Genomic DNA, 21,033 nt, shown 5'->3' with positions numbered 1-21,033 from the left:
AGGCAGCCAATCAGGTGCATAGTGCATTCCGGCTATTCACTTCTCTCCAGACACTCATAACAAGTTATGTGTATTGGGACAAGTACCTAGCCATTCAACACTCCTGACTGCATTCATACCAGTTTCGGGCAGGGCTGTCTCCGTCATTGTGTCCAACACCAGAAACTAGACATCCACAACAAGAAATGCATATTCGTCACACACTCCATTCACCCGGGTCCCACCCACAGGGCGTACCCACAACATACAGTCACTGGGAAGGCTCCAGCCAGTCTGGCCTTATTATGCCATCTGTCCTACATGCCCCACAAGCGAGCTCCCACCGGTCTACTACCACTGCCCTCTCTGGTCCCGGTCCACATTCGCATTCTCATCAATCCAAACCACCTCCCATCCATAGATCCCCACTTATCCATTGAGGGCGGCAGCAACATGGCAAGCACAGGCAGCGCATATGGAGACAGCCTATTGGACAAGGGCGCCCACATTTTTGCATACGTTCCGCCAGTGGCAAATACCCTGGCGTCTCACAGCTGTTCGGCATAGCCATCGGCCCGTCTTGCTGCAAAGTCACATGACCCGGAAGGCCCGGCCGACTGTTGTTGCTGAGGATCACGTGGCACAGAAGCATACAGGACAGCGTGTTATGTGACGCGATCACCTGACAGGTTCCTATTCTTTCAAATGCTGTGAGGGAACGCTTATTCAGTGCTTCACAGCTGAACTAATTCTGCACTGTTTGGCGTTCCTGTTCCTTCGATCATGGTACTGATTTACAGACTGTTTTCTCAGATTTTCTTCTTGTCAAGCCGTTGGTTTCGTTCTGACCTGCTAGTTACCGGACTTCTGGACTGCTTCTGGCTTCCTTTTGGATTATGCCTCAGATTTGTTGTGCTAATCTGTTCTAGACCTCGGAACTCTTATTGGATTGTCTACGGATCACCCCACTCCTTGCAACACCCGAACTGGACATTTCGGCTCACGCAGGTATCCTAGTGCGAGTCCATCCGGATTGCTGCCCAGTGTGCTACATCACTTGCTGCTGCCAGTTACACCTTGTATCAACTCAGAACACCTCTCATCCTGTTTTTCCAACTCGGGGTTTGGTTCCCTCCACCTTGGTAAGCCTCTTTAGTACTAAGTTACATTGTGGTCCTCGCCTGTTTTCCTTGTCACTGTACTTACCCATTGCTTGCCTTACAGCGGTCGGGGGTTTCCAGTGTTCCTGGTTCCTGGCATTTCCGGCACTCAATACCTGTGACCTCAAGGATCACACAGGGAGTTGTTTTGTATCTCCCTGTGTGGTACTTGGGGACAGAGGCCCCATAATCTTCACGACCATCAAGATATAACAGGCCTGGACTTCACAACAACACCATATATGGAACTTCCACCCAACAGCCAGTCAGGGGAAAGGGACAGAGTCAGGGCTTCCCAGGAATTTGGGAAACAAGGTAACAGGCAATAGAAAGCAAGAGACCGCAGGGGCCATCTTGTTTCCTATCAGGAATCAACTGATTCCAATGGCAGGGCCTGGGTATCCCAAAATGGAGGCTACTCAGAGCACCTATCAAATTCCGCATGGAGCTGCCACCAGCCCATACCCTGCTCGTGGGCCACACACAGGTACCTAAAAACATACACTAGGGGCACAGGGTGGTACCCCTACCCATGGGTGCCATAAGGGTATCCCATTGGTCTGTACACCAAACCAAAAACAGGAAGAGCTGCACTGCCATGAGTCCCACATGAACTCCTGGGAAGAACACAATACAGAATACAAATGAGAAAGGACTACAGGACAAGGACAGGGATGCCCTGTCCCTCCAATGCATTTCCAGCATCATAAGGGGTACCAGCTAGGGACCTTCGAATGAGCGCCCACGTGGCGCGGGACCATGCTATCTCTGGTACCATGTTTGTTCACAAAAAGACCTCTGTCTATTTATCTTCTTAATGTTGCCACTGCAACCTTTAGCCTAACACAGTCCTGTCCACTATCAGGTTCTTCAACTCCCTCCTTGACATCCTTTCAGGTCTCACTGCCTTTTTCCTCAATTTGAACTGCTGTCCTGGAATAGCTGGTTCCTCGTGCGTTCGGCCTTGCTCAGAGTGTGCTCTCATGCTCCGCCTTTTATCCCTATGGGGAAGGGAAAGGGCAGTCAGGCGTGTGTAGTTGTCAGCAATTGCCTCCCTCTGCCTGACCCTTGTATTGTGACGTGTCAGGTAAACGGCTCTGGTTTCAGTCCGTTGTCGCTCACGGTGTGAGAAAGTGTTCGTGTTGGAAAAGGCGGGGTAGAGTTTCTAAATATCCCACTGGGCAGAATGGGGAAAAGGTGTCTTAAGTATGTGGATACTGTATCTCACCCTTCGTTGTCCGACTTCCACGCCCCAAAGACCCCCCATCCAGGTGATCCTCCCGCATTGGTCCACCCCCAGGAACTGGATCCAATAGTAATGGCCGTGTCCTGGCAGATCCCTGGGGACTAGTGAGGTTTCTCACACATGTTAGCACCTTCATTTTATCAGGCATTTCATTTCTGTAGCCTCTGTATTGGGAAGATATATACCTGTTTTGCTCAGCAAAAAACATATGCCTTACATGACATAAATGCTTGTGGATCCACTCACGTTCTATGGACACAAAGGTCTTGCATGTCCATTTGATATTGGAAATGTATTCCCTAAACAGGCAATTATTATTCTGATCCTAGGAGTATATGTGCCAGAGGTTGCAGAACGATCCTTGTTTAATTCCTTTGCTTCATTAAAATGTATTAGGGTTCCTCTACGGGCTTGTAATTAATGAATTAATGAGTTAGCAGTGCTAGTCCAAAAAGGAACGTACACTAGGCAAGAAGTAACACTGTTTATTACAGCTGGGCGAGCATAAATCAAACAGCACAGTGGAACAGAACTGATTGATGAGAGCTGACAAATTGGCTCACAGCAGACAGTACTTTTATACATCGTATATGATGTATTTAGAGTTAGAAACAGTTTCACTTCTACTTTTCACATATCCGCCGGTCTCATCAAGCTGATTGGTTAGAATATGTCAGGCCCCTATAGCTAGACATAAGTTAGTTCAACATGATTGGAGCAAAAACTGACCTGCCTTCTCCCGTTCATTCCCTCCTAGTGTGGCGCCACATTGCCTCCCGCTTTGTCCCATAAACTACTTGCAAATAGTAGTAACATAGTTGTGCTGACCTCCGGATCTTTTTTCGTATGCTATTGGTCAGCACCAGAAAAGAAGGATGTATTTATACAGGCCTGCTGTGAAAAACCCACCTGTGGCATACTCATGGAATTTTCATACCTGTGTGTTTTGCCTCCCTTGCATTCATACAGCAGGTTCCCTAGTGTCCATATTGTGTTATCCATGTCCATATCCTTGTGCCCCTACAGCTTCCAGTGACCTCTTGTTCCCCCCTTTGGGGTGTCCCAGACCACCCCAAATATTTGGGCAATTGGTAGGTGTGCCTCTCTGTCTGGCGCTGAATCAGCACCTTCACAACACTGGCTGTGTTTGAATATTTCATTGATTTTATTAAAGCACTCTTGTGTCATCCTGTAGCTACTTCACATTGCTGAGCATAAATTGGCTGTATGCCTAGATGACTGCTGCTGAGTTGGTAGATTCATGTTCATTGACCCTGCGGTTGCAGCATTCATTTTATGGTGAGATCATGTTGCAAAGTCCCTAAAAATATTGGTAATGTGAGAATGGCAGGCAGGGTTAGGAACTCAGATGAAAAGCCATGTGCTGCGGGTGAGGGGGGCAGTTATGCATTCAGCTATGCATTTAGATCCATTTACCCGCATGCTTCCTGCATCTGCATTTGATATGATTAATTAGTCTGCAGGTGTTTGGAGGGTCCAGACAAAGATTTAGTGAGGGGAGGTATTTGAGTGTCTTTTACCCAACGGTTTTGTACACGGTGCACCCAATTTTGTATGTGATTGTTTGTTCCAGTGGCTCACAGTCAGAAATGGTGACATGGGCCTCATTCCGAAGTTGGTGGTATCTGGGTGGTTAATCCACTCAAGTACCACTCACCTGTATTACCATCACCGGCACTCGGTGGAGTGCTGGCAACGGTTGTAAATCCCCATTCTATGGAGTCTCATTGGAATTGCCATTATTACCCGGCAATTTTTGTTGTTAAGGCACCTGACTTTCAGGTGCCCCACTGGCAGACTTGTAGTTGCCGGTGCGGTAACGTGCCAGTAAACAATATTATCTGCACGTTATTACCGCAAGCGCCAACTTGTGATCATGCAGCAGATTATTTGTTTCCTTTTACACAGTGATTGAGTAGCCTTTGTTCTACCACTCCCAGTGGGATAGCAATAGAGCTTTTGTAAGTTAATACAGTATCTCCTTTGTAGTAGTGGGAAGAGCTTTCTACACATTATGAAGAGAAGATTAGTGCCCTTTGCAAGAGTTATGATCTGAGTAAAGGAGAAACACGAGTAGAACCAGATGAACAGGGATCATTCTTTCACTGCGAGTGATGGGACTGCAACTCATGGGTCATCAAAATGTTTCATTGTTCTTGTTTGGACATCTGGTCCTCAATCTGGGTTTTGGACTCACTAAGGTACAAGTATCTCTCCTTCAACTAAAGATATATTACATCAATGTTACAGTAAAGTTGGTGTTTCCATAGTAAGAAGCAATTTTGAGATGCTTATAACCTTAGTGTCATTGCTGAATTCATGAGGTGAGAGTGAATGCCGCAGGGACAACTCCTGCGGGGCCCCCTCCTCATGCAGTCTCCTCAGCAAACTTTTTACTTGACTGAACACATTTCCTGGGATTTTCGTTTTTCTTTACATCATTGTGCAGTGTCTGCCTCGTGTGCTTGGCCCTTCCAAGATGGCTGTAGCATATTTTACTGCAGTGTGCCTTTACCCTGGTCTGGCCTATACTCCCCCTCCCATTGGTTGCCTATGCCTAGATAAGCCAATCACAGCAACTGGAGGTGGGAGCTGGCCCAGACCACAAAGGCCCACAACCTGTCTGCTCCATATCCGCTACAAGAACGCGTCTCATGGTAATTACTTGTCACCCCAGCACTTGAAGTTTCATGATGCTGCTACCTCACTTTACTCAGAAATCAGGACTTCCATAATCACACCTCCATAACTATGGGTAAATTCCTTTCTCTGCACACACTTCTACCCTCGCTTGACTCTGTTTCCCTCTCTGCTTGTCCCCCATCTTTGCATTTCTGGTTGCACTGCGTGCTTGCACCCAATGCTAGCTTTTGAATCTGGTTGCTATTCATATTTGGCTGTGTTTTCATGCATTTAGCCTAGTTTCAGATTTGGCTGTGTTTTCATCCATTTAGCTTAGTTTCAAATTTGGCTGTGTTTTCATGCAAACCTGTTGTGCCATTAGCACAGGCCCCCCTGCTTTATGCTTGTGGTCTCTGTTTGCCGGCCTGTTTGCTTGTTGCCTGCCCTTCCCCCTCCGGCTTGCCTCTTCTCTTTTCACCACACTCACCGTTTCTCAGTCTTCTCTTCCGCTTCCTATCTTTTCCCTCTCCCTTCCCCCTGCCCCTTTATATATTCTTGCACATACTCTATCCGAAATGTCATCTGACCTAGTACGATAGTAGTTGTTTGTTTCCCCCCCTCCCTCCTTGTTTGTTTCCTCCCCCTCCCCTTCCAGCACTACCTGAAATATTGTCAGTCCTAGTACAATAGTCGCTTGTTTTGTTCCTCTCCTTCTCCCTCTTCTCCTCCGTTCTGCAACTCTTGTCAACTCTCCGGCTCTACCAGAAATGCCATCAGGCCTGGTACGATAGTTGCTTGTCTGTCTCATCTCCTACCCACCCCTCTCCCCTCCTTATCTCTGTCATACCGCTTACTCTATCCAAAATTATCATCTGATGTAGTATAATAGTAGCTGTTTCCTCCCCTTCCATTCTTGTTTGCTTCCTCCCCCCCTGCCCCTCTAGCACTACCTGAAATGTCATCAGGCCAGGTACGATAGTCTCTTGTTTTGTTCCTCTCCTCCTCCCTCTTCCCCCACCGCCCGCACCTCTTGTCAACTCTCCAGCTCTACCAGAAATGTTGTCAGGCCTAGTACGATAGTTGCAAGTCTGTCTTATCTCCTACCCCCACCCCCTCTGCTTATCTTTGTCATAGCTCTTGCACTATCTGAAATGTCACCAGGTCTAGTATGATAGTAATTTATCATTAACAACGTTGTCAGTGAATGTGTTTGTCTCCTCTTGTATTAGGAAAGTTTAGAAATGTAACACGTATTGATTTGCTTCCTTTGGGGGTTTGGGTTCTTACTTTTCTGCCTGCCTTTACTTTACCTAACCTTCCTAACCCTTCTCAACATGGCAGAACCCAGGGAGATGAACAAGCTGCAGGGAGAGAGTGAGCCATTCAAGGTACGGGGTGGGAACAGGGTGTTTCGAATATAAACATATATGTATAAATCTTCACCCTCTTTCCTATATCCTAGTGTTACACTTAGGAGGGGTTGTAAAAGTCAACATATGCAGCGTGACAGGCCTCTCATTAACTAGGTCCTGCATCACACCTGGATGCCTCTGCATTATTGTGAGAGAAATGGCCTGATGACATTTTGTTGAGAATATAACAGTTGTATACTTCGGTAGGACATAGCTGCAGCATGGATAATGGATGTGGAGGAGACCTCATTTTGGTTAATTCTAGTGGTCTACATACATACATCTTCAGACCTATCAGAATTCTGAGGGGATCATTTTCTACAAATGAGTGATTTGATGGCGGGGAGCTATTATCTATACACTGTAACGTAAATGGGCCCCCACCACCACATTTTTGTCTTTTGACTACGGGGGTCAAATGAAAAGGACAAAAGGCGGTGTACAAGCTGCAGAAAGGAGTAATTCTCCTGGTAGCTGAGCTTGCAAGAAGCATCAAACCAGTGATCCAGGGAAAGGGAGTCAATCCTCGCAGAGTGAAGAAATAGTGAATGTTCTGATCTAGAGGGTTAAAGCATCAGCAATTAGTTGTTGGTAAGTAATTAAAACAAGGGGAAAGGACTCATTCCCTCTTGTGAGGAACTTGCAACCAGAACTGTGCCACCTAGTCCAGGAGGAGAGAGTCATTCTCCTGAACCAAGAACATTGGCACAACTTTTAGTTTAGTTATATGTGTGACGAACAGAGATAGAGACGTTTTGACACAGGCCAGTGGGCTATTTAAGTTACAAGAACATTCTGACAAACCCATTAGTACTTTAGTTGAGGCAGGGAAACAGCTCATAGATATAGGGAAAGATAGGTTTTCTCTTTATTTTTATACTGAATAAAAGGCTATTGCGATCTCTATGCCACCTGTGTGTCAGTCTCCTCCTTCTGCATCCTTACAGTTGTGCTCCTTCCATGACAAAAGCGTTGCTCCTGAGCTATCCTCCTGGTCCGAAGATTGTTTAAGGTTCAAAGTTCATGGGGAAGGGTGGTCCAAAGTCGTGTAGCTAAAACCTGAAAGGACCTTTTATTGTTTTGTTTCGGCAATTGGCAGGTCCATCTTACCTTCAGTGCTTGCTTCGAAGTGCAGCCTGAATCCTGAAGCGCTTCCAGATCCATCACTGACCAACTTGACGTAAGCAAAGCTATCGGAAGTGTCCATGGGATGTGGTATGGTGTTGCTGCAAAATTTACCCAGAACATTACCTATGGATTCAAAAGCACATGTCACAGAAAGGCAGGGCATCCAGAGTACATGCATTGCAAATAGAGGTATTTAAGGTTATAAGGAAAATGAACAATTGCATTAGTCCTCTGAACCTGTTGTTGGGAGTAAACATGCTGGCAGGAAAGTTAAATACCAACATTCATTCTGTGGATCCTTAATGCTTCTGAGATACTTCCCCAAAAGGTGCTTTTTTGCATTTGAAATAGAACATGACAATGAAATAACCACTGAGATTAGTGACCAGAATGCTCAAAGTAGATGAAGCCCATTATCAAATACCAAAGTGGTCAGAGGGGGCATATATTATTTGTATCAGGCATGCCAATCTCATAGAGGGTGGTGGTGAATGGCACGATGGGATGCAATTTTAATGAGCAGAATAATACCGTTTTTAGACAGAAAATGTGGCCATCTGCTCATTAAAATGTATTAACACATCAGGACAACTTTGGGTGTTGACTCAAATGTGACTTAATATTCTATACATGCTTGATGTATTGAAAATATTATTTGGAATGTGTTTTCAAGTAAACAACATGTAAAAACACAATTCATTTGTGAGAGCAACAGAAACACATTTATACCATCAAAATTGTCCAGTGACGTGTCGCTTATTAACTGCTGTATGGACTAAAGGCCAAACGGGGGCGCCGTTGTGGCATGGGGTAAAGAACTTGATGGTGCATTAGAGACCAGAACCTCAGAGCTGGAGTATGGGCGCATCACTCTCCAGAAACTCCCACTGCGTGTGGCTCTTCAGGGCGGGAGAGATGTCTTCTCACTTCCACTGCCAAACCCATCTATGGAGAGGATCACCGGAATGCTGCTGCCTTGCTAGAAGGTGTCATACCTAAATATGGCACTATGTGAAAACCTTGAAACTAAAAACAATAGTGCAAATCTTGAATGAAAAATCTTGAATCTCAAATGATGGAATTGCTGTCTATTCATTTAAAAGTAGAATATAATCAAAAATGTTAAATTGCAAGGTTTTAAAAATCAAAAATAAACAGTTGTGCAATTGTTTCTTGAAGAGATAATGGTTCACGCTAGCCCAACCCTGAGCACCCTTACTCTTTATGAACTTTACAAAAATGAAGTTCTTCTTAACAAGGGGCTGTCACTTATTTTCCCTTTACACCTCCCCTAATCCCTACCCAAAAATAATGCTCCTGGAAGAATGTTTTTTATCTTTTATTTTTTTATCCACATTTTTTAAATTTGAGATTTTGTATTGTTGAGATATTTCAATCTACTTTTGTAGCATTGCCCCTATTATCCTACATAATTAATTACACAAACACACCTGAGCTATTTTAACAATGATCGGCCTCTTGGTAGAAAGGTGCACATTGCAAAAAACATTTGTTACAAACCTGATTCAACTATAATTCTTCTCTTTTGCAATTTAAACTGCAGCCTGTACGAATTTGCTAATAATGTTCAAGGTAGTGAAAAAAAAGGTTTGATCTGAGTTGTCGGGTAACATTTTCAGAAAAAGAAAATCTCCCTTGCATTGTCTAATCTCTTCCCTTCAATGCAAGTTCGAGGGTGTGGAGTCCAATCCTGTGATAATGCAATATATCCTTCATATCCTCCCAAACTGTGAGCAAGTGAAAAATGGGAGAACAACTGCGCACGCAGTTACCACAAGCTCCACTGGCGAGAGTTACAGACGCGGGGCAAAGGCAGAGCAGGATCCCGTTAAGCCTCTTATGATATGATATGATATGGTATTTATAATGCGCCTATACACAAGTGTTTGAAGGCGCGACGAGGCAAGGGAGGGGAAACAAGCGGGACATACAATGATCCTACTAGGCCAGGTGTCATTCAGATAGCGCAAGTGCGTGGGAAGGGAGGAAGGAAAGTGCAGTACATGGGAATAGATAATAGCAATTTTGTAAAATGGCGGCCAGCATGTGGCAAGTGCATGAGTATGTGTGGACATAAGCTATCGAGGTCTGGTGGGGGACTGTAGGGATACAGGACAGTCTCCAAGTGCGGGGGTTGCCAGGAGGGCAGTGCAGGTGTGTGACGCTGGCGGGAGAGGGACCTGGGCCCGGAATCAGAGGGTGTCCAGGTAGCCAGTGCAGTACCAGTATCAGCCGGAAGTCAGCAGAGGAGAGGAGGAGAGAAAGCAGAGGCAAAGAGAAATGTTTTGAGGTGTTTCCGGAACCGGAGATGGTTCTCCTCAAGTTAAAGGGAGGCTGTTCCGAGGGAGGTACCAGCCGAGGAGAGAGATCTACCACCAACTCGTTGCTTGGAGAAGTGACTGACCCTGAGGGAGTTTGGGGAAGATGAGTGAAGTGCTCGAGAAGGAAAATATTTAGAAAGAGCGAGTTGAAGGTATTGAGGCCCCAGACCCCAGAAGGCCTTGTGGACGATGCAGAGGGTTTTGAACTTAATCCTCGCAGCCACTGGGAGCCAGTGCAGAGATTTCAGTCCTGGAGAGATACGATCCCTGAGCTTGAGGCCAAGAACAAGTCTCGCAGTCCTGTTCTGGATGAGTTGCAGAGGGCGAAGAGTAGAAGCAGTCTGATTTAGAAAGAGGCTGTTGCAAAAGTCCAGCCTAGAGAGAACCAGAGCTCTGGAGACAGTGAGCTTCTGGGGGAAGGAGAGGAAAGGCAGAATACCTCTGAGGAGGTGCAGCTGGTAGTGTGACTTCTTAGAGACGTCAGATATGTGAGGAGAAAAGGAGAGTGTGGAGTCGAAGATGACCCTGACGTTTTTGGCTTTGCAGGTGGGAACGGGAAGAGGACCAAGAGAGGCCGGCCAGAGAGCAACAGGAAAGGAGGGAGCGGGTGTGCTGATGAGGAGAATCTCAGTCTTACTGGCATTAAGGCAGAGGTCATTGGTGGCACACCGCTCCTGGATAGCAGACAGACAGTCAGAGATGAGGGAAGGAGAGGAGGAGGCAGAGGGTAGCCTGAAAATGAGCTGGGTTTCATCTGCATAGCATTGAAAGTTGGGGCAGAGCACGGCAATGCGGTGGGCAAGGAGTGGCAGGTATTGGTTGAACAGCCAGGGTGAGAGGTTAAACTCCTTGGGGACACCACAGGTAGAGAAAAAGGTAGCAGAGAGGAAGGACCCAAGTTGGACCTGGGAGGGTCGATCAGAGAGAAAAAAGTCAGTCACGCCAGAGCCTGACTAGTGATGCCCAGGTTATCACGGAGACGGTTGAGCAGGATTTCATGGTTGAGAGTGTCAAAGGCAGTTGAGAGATCAAGCAGAATGAAGACACAAGGGGTGTTACAGTCAAGGTTGGAGAGCAGATCTTCTCGGATGTTCAGGAGAGCAGTTTCCGTGCTTCTGGCAGTTCTGAAGCCAGACTGAAGTCATGAAGACAACCAACAGATTCAGTACGAGATTAAGCTGGGAGATGGCCAGTTTCTCCAGGAGCTTACCCAGGAAGGGAGTGATGGAGATTGGGCGATAATTAGCCGGGCATGTGGGGTCCGCAGAGGGTTTCTTAAGAAGGGGGTGCACAAGGGAGTGCTTCAGGGGGGATGGGAAGACTACGGTGGTGAAGGAGTGATTGCAGATATCAGCCAGGGCAGGAGCCAGGTAGTCGATGTGGTCATTGATAGTTTTGGAGGAACGAGGGTGAACCTTTTTCGACGAGACTTTCATAGATCTTACTTGTCTAGAAACCTTGTCTGCAGAGAAAAGGGGAAAGGAAGAGAAGGAGGGAGGAGGGGTGGCTACAGAAGGGCCAGAGGAGGAGCAGGGAGTAGGGGGATGGAGGGTATAGGAGGAGAGTGAGGACAGGATGTCCTGAGTTTTAGAGACAAAATGAGAGGCCAGTGCCGCGCAGAGGGCCTGGGAAGGGACAGGAGAGGTAGAGACTGCAGCAGGATTGGCCCAGATTTTAAAGAGTTCAGTTGAGTTGTTAGATGCCGCAGAGACACGGGCTTGCATATGAGCTCTCTTCTTGGTTAGAACAGAGAGCCGGTATTGCCTTTGAAGCAGGCGACAGGCCAGTTGTCAGAGGATGTACATGAAGCACGCCATTTCCTCTCGGCCACCCTGCACTTAGGTTTTAGGGTGACGAGGTCTGAATCGTACCACGAGTTGCACTTGGCTTTGGGCTTCAGGCGGATTCTCATGACAGGGGCAAGGATATCAAGAGTATCAGAGATAGCAGAGTGGAGCTTGGCGAGGGCTGTGTTAGGGTGAGCGTCAGCCAAAGGGGGAAGTGGGGTGAGAAGGCGGCGGCAAAAGCCTCAGCTGACACACACTTCATGGGTCGGATGACCGAGAAGGTAGGTGGCAGTGATGGAAGTGGCTTGGCCTGAGGGGTAGGGAGGGTGAGGTGGGAGGAGAGGAGATAGTGATCACTCCAGGAGAGAGGAGTGGAGAGAGGATCAGAGAGGGGAAGGTCTGAGGAGATCATAACATCCAGAGTGTGTCCTGCAGAGTGAGTCGGGCCAGAGGGGAGAATAGTGAGTGAGAGAGAGTCGCTGAGGTTGCGAAAGAGTACAGAGGAAGGACAAGAGGCATCCAGGTGGATATTGAAATCTCAGAGAAGGAGGGGTGAGTGGTCGAGGCCAGGAGTGAGAAGGAGAGGTCTGCCCATTCAGAGAGGAACGAGGAGATCTCACCAGGTGGCCGATAGATAGTAGCCACAGTAAGGGAATGGCTAGGCGAGAGAGAGAGCCTGCAGACGAGGCATTCAAAAGAGGAGTAGGCCTGCGTGGGAGTGACAGAGGCAGGAATCCACTCAGGGAAACTCATCTTGCGTTTAGAAAGGAGTGAAAGATGCCACCTTCCCAGGCCCTGGAAAGGCATCAGCAGTGTGCATCCTCCTTCAACTTGCTCCTTACTTGCTCTGCTCCCTCAGGCACATCCCTCCTCTTTACATTTCGTTTTGTATCTACTCCTTGAATCATCTATCCCAGTTTACAATGTAGTTTTGTATTGGCGTAATGAGTTAAAAGAAAATAAACATGAAACTTTAGTTCCACCTTTAAGAATAACACGGGTGTGGCAATAACATTTAGTTGGAGAAATTATACTTTTTACTTGCAGCTTTTAAAACTTGGACTTGTTTTGCATAAGAAAAGTGAAGTTCTCATAGAACATGTAAAATTACACAGTAATGCCTTTACCAATTAACTTGACATGTGCAGAATTCATATATCTCATACCACTCAGATAATTAAGAATAGAAGATTCCCTTTCCAAAGGCACTAGATCTAGTTTTTAGGAATGTGTACTTAATGTGAGTTTCTTAACCATAAGTTTGCAAGCACACTGTAAAAACTCAAAATGGTTTTTAACAGACAGCTTGGTATCAGCTCTAACTCCAGCAGAAAGTCAAGCCCTTCCTCACTCTGAACAGCTTTAGGTCCACCGTTGAAGCACTGGTTCTATTCCACCTGGATGGGGGCAATGCACCCCTCAAATGCCTCCTGTCATCCACCCAGGTGCCCCTGAGAAGTGTCCTACATGCCGCTGCACGCCTCATCAAGGTTCTATACAGATGCAACCACATCACCCTGGCCCTCATCGACCTTCACTGGCTCTTACTGCACACACAAATAACCTACAAGTCTTGCTGCATCTTCTATAGGGCAGTCGCCCTCAAGTCACACAGCTACCTTGCGAGAAACTCAACATCTCCGGCGAAGGGAGCACCACCAGAAGCCAGGACATGTGCAGACTTCAAATCCGCTGCTTCAAAAAGGAAAGGACCAGAAAACAAGCCTTCTCTGCCGATGCCTGAAGACTATGGAACCCCTCCCCATCAGTATCAGACTCGCCCCCACGCACCTACAATTCAGAAAAGAACTCAAGACCCACCTCTTCAAGGAGTCTCTCCTTCTCAACACCTAGGCCATCACGTCGCCCCTCGCACCAGCTGACTTGCTATATGCCGTCCATGCCTCTCCTCCACGCCACTCGGCACAGCTGTACCCCTCCTCTGTGCCCCTCTGTATCCTTCCCCCACTGTGTATCTGTTCTGTAGTATACCTCTGTAAAGTGCTCCGTTATGCATCTGTATTGTTGTATACTTCTGTGAAGAACTCCATTACTTCTCAAAGCTAGGTCAGCGCGCAATAAATAGCATAATAATAATAATAACCTGTTTACAGTGCTTAAATAATCTCAAAGTATGGTATGAGGTCCACCAAAGTCTATTAGATTGTGTGAGAGTAGGCAACAATTATGTTCCGAATACTTATATCTATATCTATGTGAGAGTAGTCTCAAACGGCTAAATTTGCTTTGCTCTTACTGTCAATAAAATGTTCTGTTCTGCCCATATGTCTTGCTTTAATTAGCTTAGGCAGTCAATGGGTGTAGTTTCTTGGCAACCTTTTGTCGTCAGATGCTTCCTGGCGTCTCTTTTAACCCCTTCCCTATCTTCTGGTTGTTCTATCTCCCTGACCAATCCTGCCCTTTCTTCCAAGCCTGGGAGGGGAATGAATTACAGACTATTTCAAAACACAGTATAAGCCCCACCCCCTTTCTGCATGCTGGACCGCCGTGTAACTGTGATGGCACTGTGCGCTGTAAAGTGTCCCGGTTTGGGTTGAGTAATCATGGACTGGCTTCCCCAAAGGTATACTCATCTTTAGGAAGCCATTGTATCTCTTTTTTCAGTGTCTGGTGGTTTAGGGTGGCCACAGAAGTTCTTCTACCACGTGTGCCAAGGCTGTGGTTTTCTGTGTGGTTTTAGTACTGTCACGTAGAAGCTCTGGCTCCTCCCTCTCTTGTTCTCTCACTCATAGAGGTGTCGGTGCACAGATCACATAGGGCTTACCTCCAGTGTGTAGGGAATCTGATGCTCTCTTCACTATCTCTCTGCAGGGCTGTCACAAGGTGTGAGGGCCCGGGCAAAATATTTGGTGGGGACCCTTACTATTCTTTTGCCCTGGGCCAGCGACGGTGGCGCAAACAGGAGACTTGAGAAATCTCCCGTTAAGTTTATGTATGGCGGAACACGAATATGGTTTATTATTATGGCTGTAAATCAACTAAAACAAAATCATGTTTCTCTGCTAAGGATTATTCAAGAAAGGTTTATTCCAGACTAAGATTTGTATCGTATACATAAACTAGCACTTTGCACGGTAATTCCTAAAAAGAAAAAAATTAGACTAAGGCTTATTTATATTTTTAAGACCTTTACATTTTCTACACCATGGAAGCTACACACATGCCAAATTTCAGGTTTGAAGCATGTTGGGAAGTATGCTGAACATTTCGGACACACAACGCATATCCACACATTTCCCTTTTATATATGGAAATTACACGGCCTGTGGTAGCGGCCGTGTAGTTATGGTTAAGTTGCTCAACTCATAGGAAGAGCACTTTTTGGGCGGTTTATAACTTCGCTCCCCCTGGACGAATCCCCACCAAATTTTACAAAAAGAGTATATGGCCCGCTCTGGCTTTTTTATGGCAAGTTTGGTAAGGTTTCATCAAGCGGGGGGGAGGGAATTATACAGGGGTCCCAAATATTTTTATTTTCTCCATAGACTGAATGGAAAAATACTTTGCTCAAGCCTACCGGCCAAACCGCTGGATGGATTTTCACCAAATATGCAGCAGGAGCAGCGGATTGGCCCCAAAAGCGTGACCCATTTCCCTGTTCATTTCCCGCGGACAGACCTCCAATTGGTCCAGAGGGTGACGTGATGTCCGCGGACATGGAATACGCGATTGGACAGTAAAAAGCACGAAATGCATCAGATTTTGGAAACTCCACCATGTTGGATTCACGGACATCGGCCGATGTCCGCGGACATCGCAGTAAAAACAAATAAAAAAACACAACATTGCACTTGTCAAACTTATCAAACATTCTCTGGGGAGGCGAGGGGGGATGAGGATGGGATGGGATATGGGTACAAGAAGCCAAAAAACAGGTGTTTTCCACCGCAAAAGTCAGCGAACTGTCCGGATGTTCGCGAACAGTCCTGTGAAGTTTGCGGACACGTACAGGGTTGGTAAAAAGCATATCTTGGATGGCTTATAACTTTGGCACCACTCAATAAAACCGTATGGAACATTGGAGTTCTATTCTTGGCCTGGTTCTGAAAGGTTATGCAGAATTTGGTGGGATTTTCTCAAGAGGGGGCTAAATTAGAGGGGGGTCTCAACATTTTTAGATGGCTTATAACTTTATTGCCATTTGACAAATGTGGACAAAAGTTTTCAGAAAGATTATTGACCCAACCTTATATGTTTGTGTAAAGTCTGAATGGATTTTGTCAAGTGGGGGCTTTGTTATATGACTATTGTCTGTACATACATTTTGACACTTTGAAAAAATAAAACATGAGTGGATTTCAAGCAAACTTGTGTGAGGCGCATTGGCAAGGACCTGAAAGCATGGTTTTGAAATGTGTCCGTGTTTTATTTTTTGACAAGTGTCATAATGTAGGTACAAAAAATAGTGATATACCTTTGGTGACTGAGGTATAGCCTGTGGCCATGGGCAGTGGCCAGATTGTCTGGGTCATGGCATAAGGTAATGACCCAGATAATCTGGCTACTGGCCATGACCACGAGGGATGAAAAAGGGGGTTAAAGTGGCCATGTCCACCTGGGACTGGCTATGTGGTAAAGTTATTTGAAAGTAGGATAGGTTTGAAAGGGAAAAAAATGTGCTTGTGGTAATATGGTCATAGGGTTCTGTCTTCGCCTTCAGCAGGCTGCCATGGAAAGGGCAGAGGGGAAAAAAATGTGCATGTGGTAATATGGGCATAGAGTTCTGTCTTCCTTCACCTTCTGCAGGCTACCATGGAAAGGGAAGAGGGGCTCTGTAGGGAGCGCCGCCTTCCCTTTCCATTGTTGCCATCATAGATGAGATCACAAATGTCATTGATGACATCACTGATGACATCACGTGTGAAATACATTTTGATGAAAAGTGCCTTTGAGGGGTTGTGTTTATAATGTTGGTAACAAGATGTCAGGTGGAATTGTGTAATGTTAAATTATGTAATAACTAGCTAACAATTCAAGACTTACTAAACACTTGTGCTAGTACAAACAATACATATGACGACCCAAAATGCATACACATCCGAGGCACATACAGAGAAACTAAAGTGAGGAAGAAAGAAACAGCATCATCAGAAAATGTTAATAGCATTAAAGTTTATCTTCATGTATACAAATGAATTGTGTGTTTGAGGCCTGCCAATTGCCCCGTGTATGTACACCATGAACTGAGACCAAACCCTAAGGAAAGTACTTTAAGAAACATATTTATTTATTTATTTGAATTTACATTGTTTTGCGTGATTTACATTTTGTTCATGTTCTTGGCAGAAGTGCCTAGGAGCAGGACATTACAGTAATCCAACTTGGCGCCAATGGTAGCTCTCTCTATGTTAAGGCAGTTTTTGGTGAGGTTTTACTGCATTATGATTTTTGTTGTGATAGCTGCAGACAAGGTTAACGTCTAGATATATAGCACCTTTTGAATTTTAATATTCGGACTGTCAATGAAAAACACCACCTGGCCTAGAAATGTCAGTAAACAAAAACAAGTGGGCCAGATATGTGATATCATCAGTGATGTCATCAATGACATTTGTGATGTCATCTTTGATGTCCTGGGTGTTAGTCTTAGCAGTTCACGGTGATGGCGCGAGTTATGGTTGCTTAGCTTACCCTAATGGGTGAATTTCTGAGGTTTTTCGATTTTACTTGTAACCATAACGTCCCTTTAACAACGTTTTTTCATTGAATTTCATAGGTTTTTATTAGTGCAACATATATATATATATATATATATATATATATATATATATATATATATATATATATATATATATATATATATATATATATATAACAGCATGCAGTGTGTGATGCTAGCATTAAAGCACCCCCTGCCATTGTGTGCATGTGAAAGCACACATCATACACATTGGGCCTCATTATAAGTTTGGCAGTGTATCGCCAAAACTATGGGTTTGGAGGTAAGGTGGAGGAAAACGAGCAAAATTATGGTGGTAATCCTGCCACCTTCCTGGCATAAAATACAGACATTTCAGTGAAATGATTGCCTGCAGAATTACCGCCAGTAGTAATTGTGCCAAAATCCCCATGGAGTCCTATGGACTCCATAATTGGCGACTAACACCACCATACTACCAATTTCGCCTGACCAAGTGGCGGTAATGGTTAATCCGTTTGGTGATATATCAGCAGATTTACTGCCGAGATACCACCAAACTCATTATGAGGTCCATTGACAGGTAGGTGATGTTCAGTGGCGGCTGGTGAATTTTTTGACTGGAGGGGCATACATGTGGTGAGTATGTGGGATTGATCCATAGCAGCAAGAGAGCCCAAACCAAACAACAGGTGTTTGGGGGGTCCTCCCCCCAAATTTCTTTTTAAATAATAGGTTTAAGCAGTACATTTTATAACACTTTCTGTGAACAATTGGTTGAAAAGCAATACATTTTCTATCCAGTGCAGCACTAATCAACACACTTGGGGAACAGAGCCTTGTTTAATAAGTTCTGGAACATTGCCGCTACTTTGGAGTGCTTTGCACGCAGAATTAAACACATGAAGATGAAATGGACTGTGCTTGCTACATTAAAGGTATAAGTTGTGCTATATGACAATAATAATAATAATAATGATAATAATAATAATATTAATTTAGCATTTGTATAGTGCTACAAACCCTCGGGCATCTGAGCGCTGCTTATTATTACCCACGGTGTGTGGTGCTCATTTATCGACCTCGGAAGGATGAAAGGCTGAGTTTGGCCCTGCAGAGATTCGAATCTGCGTCAGCAGGCTCTGCACAGATGTCAAAACGAGTGCTCTACTTGCTGTGCTATCGGACTGGCATTACAGTGCTAATAAAGAGAAACATATTTTGCAATATGGCAAAGTGACTGATGAGGACCAGGATAATTCTCGAGCAGTTGACTGTTGCATATGAGAACCTGCTGTCCAAGTCCAAATTGGCTGATTTTCTTTTTTTATTTGAATCTGATTAGAATTGATTTATCTGCCTTGAAGAAGCTCGGAGGGCGAAACTGATGTCCATACAGTTGCCATATTCATGTTAATTAGGCATATTTATGTTAATCAAGTCACACTTACTAACGCACCCAGAATATATGGTTGTGAATACTTTGAAATCAATGAAAATACAAACTGTTGGGTACAACTATTGAGTGGTCTTGATTATATATGTTTTTTTTAAAAATTTGGGATGCGCTTGCAATTAGGTATACCAATCTACCTCAGTTTCTAATTGGTTTTGTATGGTAGCACATGATAAACCCCATTAGGTGCAAATCACCAACAGTGCACAGGAGCATTTTCCAACACATTTCCATCTTTGCCCACAACACATGCCAGTATAAAAACCTTTTCATGCTGGCTGTGTCCATACATGTCCATGCAGGCTGCATGCACCTTTGCATCAAGGGTAACGCAAACTTGACAGTCTAGCCACGTAGTGTCAGGTTTGTTTTAACATTGATAAGCTGTTACTGCGCATCATAAGTGTTACTGAATGTAGGCCAGTCTAGTCATGTAGAAACACTTATGTTTGCATTACCCTGTGATTCACAGCACTGTGCATGCATCGAGGGTAAATCCAAAAAAGAATATCATGCCATAACCCTTAATTTAGCGTGGCTGATGACATTAGGGGTGAAGGCTAGCGCGCGCGCACACACACACACACACACTTTCATCCAAGCATTCACACATCATTCAAACAACTCCTCCTTGCATGCACACATTCATAAAATCGAACACACTAACATACACTTAAACATACATACATATACACGCACATATACGTGTAATTGTATAAATGCTGAATTATATACTGATGGATTGCTGTCCTGGGGGTGGTCTCCCTTTATGTTGGTTGTTGCTCTGGCATCTAAAAATAGGTATGGACATGTTAGCCAATAATTCTGTTCAGAGGCATGGTGTGATGCAAACTGGTACTATGCATGAACAATTTGGCACTTGCTGGGGCAGTTACTGGGGCCCTCTCAACTACCCCGTCCCCCTCTGGTGTAGGACTGACACTGGATTGCTCTCTGATAGGTGTGATGATTCACAATGTGTCATCACTTCTCCCCAAAGGGAAACCCTTTTCCATAAGGCTACAGAGGTGTGCGCTGCTACCCAATAGTCCCCCTTGGTGTGGTTTAATGCGGGAGAACCTCATGGGCAGGGATTCCCTCTGGGCACAAGGACGATCATCTGGGGTAAAGCCCATTGAAGGTTGTCACTCCACAACATTGCCTAGCCATTCACACTGCTTAGAACCACTTTATTGAAAGGAAAGTCAACCCATGTACTGTTGCCATACCAAAGATAAACCTAAGCCAAAAGTACTAGGACGAAGAAGAACACAGGAGACATGAAGATAATTGACTGTGCTTGTACGGGTACGAGGTGACCCAGAGGAGGATTACGGTGTCAATGTTAACAGAGACAAAGGACTTTTACAATCCACATGGGAGGAACTCGTTACAATGTATACAAAGGAACAAAGGACTATCAAATGTGTCAAGCCCAGCCATGTCAAGTGTGGCTGTGTCAAACCCCGCCGGTTCTGGCAGCAGTTGTGGAGGCGAACCAGCGCAAAAGATTCTGGTGCTGCCGGAGGACCAGGAGGAAGAAGACGCTGGTGAAGTGCTGTGTGAGTCCTCCACGGGTTCTGCAGGAGCGAACCCAGGCATCATACCAAGCAAGAGAACGGAAAGTGGAACAGATGAAATAAGTACCGCGCAGCCAACAAATCCACAGCAGTGAACCAGCAGAGCCAGAAAGAAGACCTGCAGTCCCACACAAGGTAATGGCAGGTACGGGAGACCCAGAAGGGATGCAAGGGTAGATGGGAGTCTGGTTCACAAAGCTCTCTCGCACCTCAATAGTGGGATGCCCGCTACTTTGTATAACCAGTGAAGGGTCTGGGACCAGAAAGCAGATACCAAGAGCATTAAAGGCAGTCTTCCTTGTCACAGCGGGAAAGAGAAAACCACTGACCACCAGAGAAGGGTCTGGGACTCAAAGGCGGACATTGAGAGCATTAGAAAAAATCTTTCTCGTCACAGTGAGAAATAGGGAATCACTCACCACCAGACAAGGGTCTGGGACCCAGAAGCCAATACTGAGAGTATTAGAGGAAATCTTCCTACTCACAGTGGGAAAGAGAGAACCACTGATCACCAGAGAAGGGTCCGTGACCCCGACAAGAATTGGGACTTTGCTAACAACAAACTAATGTGTCAAAGTGTATATCAAGCTGTAAGCACTGTGAAGGAATTCTACTAAGCAATACCAGGACAAGGGAGTCAT

General features: G+C 45.3%; 1 protein-coding gene across 1 annotated transcript in view; it reads right to left on the bottom strand.

Moving 5' to 3' along the window:
* CUBN (cubilin) overlaps positions 1 to 21,033 on the bottom strand; it is a 1,794,835-nt gene that overhangs the window by 432,581 nt on the left and 1,341,221 nt on the right. Inside the window, exon 47 of the mRNA XM_069648353.1 lies at positions 7,551 to 7,691. Within this exon, the coding sequence (XP_069504454.1) occupies positions 7,551 to 7,691 (141 nt within the window). The remainder of the gene's footprint in view (positions 1 to 7,550; positions 7,692 to 21,033) is intronic.

Source organism: Ambystoma mexicanum, chromosome 2q (genome assembly GCF_040938575.1).
Source record: "Ambystoma mexicanum isolate Mex_15411 chromosome 2q, UKY_AmexF1_1, whole genome shotgun sequence".
Classification (NCBI taxonomy): domain Eukaryota; kingdom Metazoa; phylum Chordata; class Amphibia; order Caudata; family Ambystomatidae; genus Ambystoma; species Ambystoma mexicanum.
This window is presented reverse-complemented; position numbering and strand designations above follow the sequence as displayed.